This window comes from Limulus polyphemus, unplaced genomic scaffold (genome assembly GCF_000517525.1).
Source record: "Limulus polyphemus unplaced genomic scaffold, Limulus_polyphemus-2.1.2 Scaffold3266, whole genome shotgun sequence".
In the NCBI taxonomy this organism is placed as follows: domain Eukaryota; kingdom Metazoa; phylum Arthropoda; class Merostomata; order Xiphosura; family Limulidae; genus Limulus; species Limulus polyphemus.
Genome location: NW_013668876.1, coordinates 125,383 through 133,505, shown reverse-complemented (window position 1 = coordinate 133,505; position 8,123 = coordinate 125,383). Strand labels below are relative to the sequence as shown.

The following is an 8,123-nucleotide window of genomic DNA, read 5'->3' as shown; positions in this document are numbered from 1 at the left end:
GATTGCATAGTGTGATGACAAAAAACTGTTAATCTACATTCCATGGCGTTACTATAAAGGAAGCCATTAACACTACTTCAGAGAGGAAAAACTACCACCATATATTTTAAAGAATCTGATTGGTTCTGTAAAGTATGGGTCTGTTCCGAATAATATGGTTGCAATCCTATGGCTAATGTTATTTACTATCGAGGGTCACTTTCTTATTCGGTGTGGTTTGTTGGTGTGTATTGACAAAAGAAATTGTTTCTAATCAAAATCACCTTAGATGTGAAAATAAGGTGCGACCAAAAAAAAAAGGATTCAGCATGCGCCTCAAAAGAATTAAATCAAAACTGGCGGCCAAACTGTTCAACTTGGGGCAGCTGCCTAGCAAACTAATGAATGAATATTTGCTATAAATTTCTTATCAATGCTATAAGTGTAGCCACCAGTTTGGACGCCAGTTTTTATTTCATTCCTTTAAGTCGCACGCTGAAACCTAAGGTGTTTTTGATTAAATTGTAAAATATAATTAACCAGATGACAATCTTCAAATAATGTAGTGATTGATCACTGTTCAATGTATAACAATTTCCGAACAGAATAAGCTATGAACTTCGAACGAAACTAAAAACCAACCTGATCATCAGAATAATTAATTAAATACACTTTTCTTACGTTTTTACTTATTGCAATTATAATTCATTGTTCCATCAGTTGGGTACCCTCGCCAATAGCGACATTATCGGTCATAAACCCGGCTCGGCCAGCTTAAGAGATTTGGGTTAATCCTAAACACACATTATAAGCTAACAATGCGAAACAATTATTTCTTATAATGAAAGTATGATAATAAATTATAAATAAAAAGTAATTACATTCGATATTCTAACTGGTATAAATAATACTTTGTTAGAATATTCAAATAATTTAAAAAAAAAACGATTTGTATGCGCATGCGGGTCCTGATAGAAGAAAACGGAGGAACACGATTTTCCTTAGCTTTCCCAGGTTTTGGGATTTAAAAAGGAATTTCCTCGATTTATATTACTCAATCAAATTCCAGGTTCGTGTTAACCCCGAGTAATAAAAAAAGATTATCAATATATACCTTTCTTACTTTATAAGACCCGATTAATTATCATAGGTCTGGAGGTATAGATGCTGATGATCGTATTTGACCTTACACCTGGTGGTTTTATGAAATTATTCTGTAAAAATATCAAAGTTAGCTAAGTTATACCCCTCAATCCACACCTCGAAAAGCCCAATTACTTTACATCAAGTCAGTGTCGACATCATCAGTTCAACATCCCAAAATGACGTAGTAACTTTTTTCTTTTTTTTTTTAAATATAAAGACTTACAAACTAGGAATTTTATTATCACGAGAGATTATTAGCCCTACTCGGTGTATTCATCTTTAAGGATTTCTTTTTGTATTATATCATTATTTCTTTTTTTATCACCATGCTATCAACCTGATTTCTGTCATTTTCAGTTGTCACTGGATAAGCTGAGCTATAATATTATAACACCTCTATCTTAATGAGATGAAGAAAAGGGTTAAGTAAAATAAACCAATATTCCAGTATTTTTGTACCAATTATTTGTATAAAGCTATACAAGGTCTATCTGCGCTATTCGTCTTTAACTTTGAATTTGCAGACCAGAGGGACGGCAGCTAGTCCATAGCACCCATCGCCAACTCTTGGGCTGTTCTAATCGGACTCAATGTGTGGAGTTTATTATTTTGTGTTAACGAAACGCGAACCATGGGCTCTCCAATATACAACCCGGCTCGCATCTTTCCGTAACATGCAGCCTCAACAATGTAGGATGAAGCCCCTTCAGTGTTCTGCCTCTCAAATGAATTTCGAATATTTGAAATGGCCGATAGGTGACAATGGTTTGTATCGAACTAGCATACGTCTGTCTGCGGACTTATAACGCTAGAAACCAGGTTTCGATAACCGTGGTGGGCAGAGCACAGATAGCCCATTGTGTAGCTTTGTGCTTAATTACAAACAAACAAGCATAACACTTACATGCCCTAGAAAACCACCATGACAAGAATTACTAGCAAAATAAGAACAGTGTCTTCAGTACTAAAATACTCTTTCAAAATAGATTTTCGTCTTACCATCCAGGGCCAACCACCAACATCTGCCTCGCGTCCACCTATAATTCTGTTGCTTGAAATATTACGCATTCCACATCCTGAAATATTCAAAAACAGTCTGGGAGAACAGTTTATCATATCTTACAGCTATTAATCGTTTTCATTGCGATCTACAAGCTATGTTTAATACATTTACAAAAGAGTATTTACTTTGTTTTTGCTGCTGTTGTATATCTGTTCTGTATAATACAGCTTAGATTTTGTAATGTTTCCTTTTAATAGGTATAACTAATAATGTACCTACATTTTTCTATAACTATACAAAAAATATTAATATCATAAATAACCTCTTAACTACACATTGTAAGATAAAACCCGAAAATAGAGCATCATTAGCTACTAGAACTCAATCATAAATGTTTGTTAAAACAAGATGGCCATTAAAAGTGTGCAACTACACTGAAAAAGATAGAACAAAAAAGGAGTTTGTGAGAGGTACATAAAAACTAAAAACAAACACTGAAAACGCATAAAGAAGGAATATAAATTTCAAGTTTGTGTTTTAACTGGTTTCTTGGCATGTCCCTCTTCCAGATATAACAACGAACCTTGGATCTGTTGACTTTTTTTCGTATACATGTGATCAAATGTTGGTCGATAAAGCTTAGAGACGACTAGAATGAGTAATGAAAAAAAATATTATATGTTAAATACAGCAACAAATGTAGAAATTATCTACAAGGTTTGTTATCATCAATGAACAGAAAAGATTAGAACAAATGTTGGTTAACGCACCAATACTGAACAAAAATAGATTAGAACAAATGTTGGTTAACGCCCCAATACTGAACAAAAATATATTAGAACAAATGTTGGTTAACGCCCCAGTACTAAACAAAAATATATTAGAACAAATGTTGGTTAACGCCCCAGTACTAAACAAAAATAGATTAGAACAAATGTTGGTTAACGCCCCAGTACTAAACAAAAATAGATTAGAACAAATGTTGGTTAACGCACCAGTACTGAACAAAAATATATTAGAACAAATGTTGGTTAACGCCCCAGTATTGAACAAAAATAGATTAGAACAAATGTTGGTTAAAGAGGAACAGAAGAAGATTAGGGCAATTGTTGGTTAACAGGTCAGCAAGGAACAAAAGAGATGAGAAGAAATGTTGGTTAACGTGTCAGTACTAAACAAAAATAGTTCGTATCAAATATTAACCAATCTTATGATGGAGGTGTTTGCACACCACGAACACAGTGAATCCTCGTTATTCCGGACACCGGCAACCCCGATGAATTGTGAATAATCTACCTCCATCATAAGTTTGCACACCACGAACACAGTGAATCCTCGTTATTCCGGACACCGGTAACCCAGATTATTCACAATTCATACGATTTTTTTCATATAAAGAAATCACCACAACGGGAAATTTAATCATCAATCCACGTATTCGCGTTCTGAATCCAAAAAAACTATTTCTTATAACAAAAATGAATTTCCTGTGAATACATGATACACTAACCAGCACCTGTCTTTACGAGAGTCAAGTAGGGAGTCGATTAGCACAGGAACCTAGGTGATAATTACTAACCACATAACACCTACACTCGCAGTGGGTGCTGGTTTACGACACTTGTTCCAAGAATAAACTTCGCAGCAGAGATATACCGAGTCAGAGTAATTCATGCTACAGGCATATCAAGTCAAAACCAAAGAGGCATGAAAATACGATGTTTATAGAAGAAAGTAATACCTGTACTGTGTGTTTTGTATCGAACAAACAAGTAATTGGTATGAACATAATCATGGTTTACTCGAGTATTTATTTTTGACATCATATGGTACTTTGATCATTCAATTTGTTCAATTACTGACGTCATACAAAATAATAAACTATTAAGTTTATTGAACATACAGTTGCTTTTTTGTTTACTAGTTTCAAGCCCACCTTTATTAGATGCCATCCTTACACTTATCGATCAATAACGCACGTTATTAATAGTGTTCATTGTATTCAAAGTGACTGATTCGACTATCCGGATGTCTCAATAATATAGAAAAACTACTTTATTACAAATGTTCGGGCTAATGAGGTTCCACTTTACAAGTTTAACAGTGTAACTTACGGTTCGGTAGTTGGTGTGGTACTATATCTGGTGGTGGTTCGTTGGGTCTTGGTGTAGGAATTACAGATGGTCCAGAAACCGGACAGCAGACAATAGGTACAGTTCCATCATATCCACAAATGGCCTCTAAGAGACGTTTGGTGTCCGTCTCTTGCATCAGTTCCCTACACTTTAAAATACTTTTACAGATCCCTTCTGGAATAAAAGATCTGGAACACTTTTCGTGACCAAACGAAAGTTCTGGATCATCGGGAAAAACAACTGCGGTGATAAGAATGTCAGTATTACAAAAATTGTATCAATACGTTATGGATCGTCGGGAAAAAACAACTGGAGTGTTAAGAATATAAATGACTTAGCATAGTCTAGAGGTTATGACACTCAACTCGCAATCTGTGGGTCGCAGATTCGAATCCCATCAGCAAAAATGCACACACTTTCAGCCGTGGAGGCGTTATAATGTGATAGGCAAGTCCCATCATTTGATAAGAAAAACCTACGAGTTGGCGGTGGGTGGTGTTGACTAGACGCCTTCCCTTTAGTCTGTCACTGCTAAATTAGGGACGGCTAGTGTAGATAATCTTCTAGTAGCTTTATGCGAAATTCAAACAAATTAACTTCAATATTAGAATAATAGGACAGTACGTTCTGAATCTTTGGGAAAAACAAAAGGAGTGATAAGAAAACTGTTTTTGTTTGTTTTACCATAAAGCTACACAGTAGGTTAGCTGCGCTCTGGCCATCACGGAGAATTGAACCCCGGAGTTTAGTGTTGTAAGTCTGTAAACTTACCGCTGACCCATCGTGGGACTACAAAAAAAAAGTGACGATACGTTTTGTGCTCTTGGGTTTTAATGCTCTCGATAGACAGAGCACAGGTAGCCCATTGTGTAGCTTTGCGCCGATCATTTTTTTTTGTTTGTTTGTTTTGTTAAATATTGAACAAAACTACTCGAGGGCCATCTTCGCTAGCCGTCTAACTTGGAGGTTATAGACTAAAGGGTTTGTTTATTGTTAGAAAACGAAGATACACAATGGGCTATCTGTGATGTGCCCACCACGGCTATAGAAACCCAGTTTTTAGCGTTATAAGCCTTATGGTGGAACTAGACTGGAGGAAAACTAGTTAACACCACCAACCGCAAACTCTTGGACTACTCTTTACCAGTGAAAAGTGAGATTGAACGTCATATTACAACACCCCCACGGTTAAAAGGGGCGTATGTTCGGTGACTGGATTCGAACTAGAGAAGTGCGAGTCGATCAACCTAAGTACTAGACCATTACAAGGCGCGCCTTTAACAAACAATACTGGAATATACAACTTGGGTGATAATAGTATCAATATTACAAAAATAGTGACAACAAGTTCTGCACTCCGGGGTTTCGATACTCTTGATGAGCAGAGATATTGATAATTATCAATATCGGAACAAAATGGTCAATAAAAATAGGTAATGTGTTTAGGTAGAACTTGAACTGCCAAGTAACATTTACTCCTCAATAAAAAATTAAGTCATATAATTAATAGTTTTAAAGATAAGGGATAAATGTGATATATATAAAATTTCATGTACTTGTGGTCTAAGTTATATTGGACACAGAAATGGGAACTTAAAATTTAGAATAAAAGAACATCCAAATGCGGTGGATAAATTAAAAACAAGTGTATCGGCTTTGGCAGAACATGTGGCGAATTCTACACGTGTTATTGACTGAGATAATGTAAAAATACTTAAACAGGTAATGGAAAAAGATGAACTAAACATAACAGAATCCTTAGAAATTGTTAAAAACAAAATGAATATAAATAGAGATTTAGGCCCAGGAGCCATGGTACTAAATTTCTGGAAATCGTTGTTGTAAATGGCGCCACTATAAAAACATGTTAATTATACACGTATATTAGGTTTATAAGAAACTTCCTGTGTACTGTACTTCGTGGTTTATTCTCCTGAATATTGTGGAATTATTTACAACGAAACATGTAGTTTTTAAAGTTTTTTTTAACTTATATTTCTTACACTTTACAAAAATTAGTGTGCAAGTAGAAAACGCCCCCTAGTGGCACAGCGGTATGTCTGCGGACTTACAACGCTAAAAACCGGGTTTCGATACCCGTGGTGGGCAGGGCACAGATAGCCCATTGTGTAGCTTTGTGCATAACTACAAACAAAACAAATACCACCCAGTGGCACAGCAGAATGTTAATTATACACGTACATAGGTTTATAAGAAACGACATGTGGTTTATTTTCCTGAAGATGGTGTAATTATTTAGTATATTCATCTTAAAATGTCTTTCGTTTTCAAAGGAGACCCAAAACACGAGCGCTTTAGAATAGTTCATTATTCTTCTTCAGGAAAACCATTACAACTCTTGTATGTGATCCTGCAAAAAATGTCTCTTGTCATACTTCCTTCATATATGATCTTACACGACCTTCAGTTTTCCTGACGCTCCTACAATGTTGAGAGAATTACGACTACTTCTCTATGTCAGTCGTATTAACTCCACAATAAATTTAGGTTTCATTTATCCAAAAAATTGCATCGTATATTAGCGCGCACGCGGTATAAAGCCTCGTTAAATACATTCTAATCTTTATGTTTTAATTATTTTATATCGATTTATTACATTGTATATGCTTCTTTTCTGTCCCTTTTTAACCGCTTCATAGCGGCTCGTAGAATGGCTCCGATTTTTTAAGTACAAACCTTTAGCTCATAACTCCATCTCTTGACCGATTTGAGATGTAATTATAGCCGCGACCATTGAAGATTCCTCTTGTTTTAATATATATGAGAGAGAGATTGAGAGTTGGCTTCAAATCTAAGAGTTATTTTTTCTAGTCTTGATTTGCACTAAGTTAGCTTACTTTTGATCAGAAGCCATTAATAATTATAGTATAATAAAACTTATTTTCTATACCAATACTATAAATTATCACGAGTTACTTCTCTGCAGAATTGAAAATTTGGGCAAAATTGTTTTACGGCTTAATAGCATGGATAACAGATTTAAATGCTGGTGAATTTAGTACCACGCTAACGTTTTCTTTAACATTTACATTCGATAACTTATAGAATACGATATCAACGTTTTCCATACACGAATTACCATACACAGAACAAATGAACATTTTAAAACCTCTTGGGGCAGCACATAAATACTGCAGAACAGTTTGTTTGTTTGTTTTGAATTTCGCGCAAAGCTACACGAGGGCTATCTGCGCTAGCCGTCCCTAATTTAGCAGTGTAAGACTAGAGGGAAGGCAGCAAGTCATCACCACCCACCGCCAACTCTTGGGCTACTCTTTTACCAACAAATAGTGGGATTGACCATCACATTATAACGCCCCCACGGCTGAAAGGGCGAGCATGTTTGGTGGGACGGGGATTCGAACCCGCAACCCGCAGATTGCGAGTCGAGCGCCCTAACCACCTGGCCATGCCGGGCCCTGCAGAACAGAAAGTTAGTCCTTATTGTGTAATTTTATCTAACACAAGGTTTATTAATGACACTATTTTCCTAAAACAACTGTAAATCGTACAACAACAATAATAAATAACGTATACTTACTTTGTCGTCGCAGTCTACTCAAATCACTGCAGTAGACTGTAGAAAATGTGAATGAGACCCACAACAATGATGAACAGATGACGCTGATGTTCCCCAACATGTTGTGATGTATACCTGAAATATTTATTTTTAAAATATTGAAGGATAGAACATAACGCACAAGTTCTCGTTTCTCTCAGCTTCCGCAGTATAAGAAAAAACTAATAAAGGAACATTTTATTTAGGCCTATCTAAAGGATGACGTTGTAACATCAAAACATGTAGCCGTCAACTTTTTGAAGGCCATAGATAGGCCTAA

The 8,123-nt window shown here is 35.8% G+C and overlaps 1 protein-coding gene across 1 annotated transcript in view; it reads right to left on the bottom strand.

The window, feature by feature from the left end:
* Positions 1-2,061: 2,061 nt before the first annotated feature.
* Positions 2,062-8,123, bottom strand: part of LOC111088182 (proclotting enzyme-like) — a gene marked incomplete at its 3' end in the record, with an annotated part of 12,378 nt that continues 6,316 nt past the window's right edge. The window contains exons 2-4 of the mRNA XM_022397416.1: positions 7,826-7,939; positions 4,243-4,503; positions 2,062-2,201 (exon numbers count right to left, since the gene is read on the bottom strand). Of these exons, the coding sequence (XP_022253124.1) occupies positions 2,062-2,201; positions 4,243-4,503; positions 7,826-7,925 (501 nt within the window). The remainder of the gene's footprint in view (positions 2,202-4,242; positions 4,504-7,825; positions 7,940-8,123) is intronic.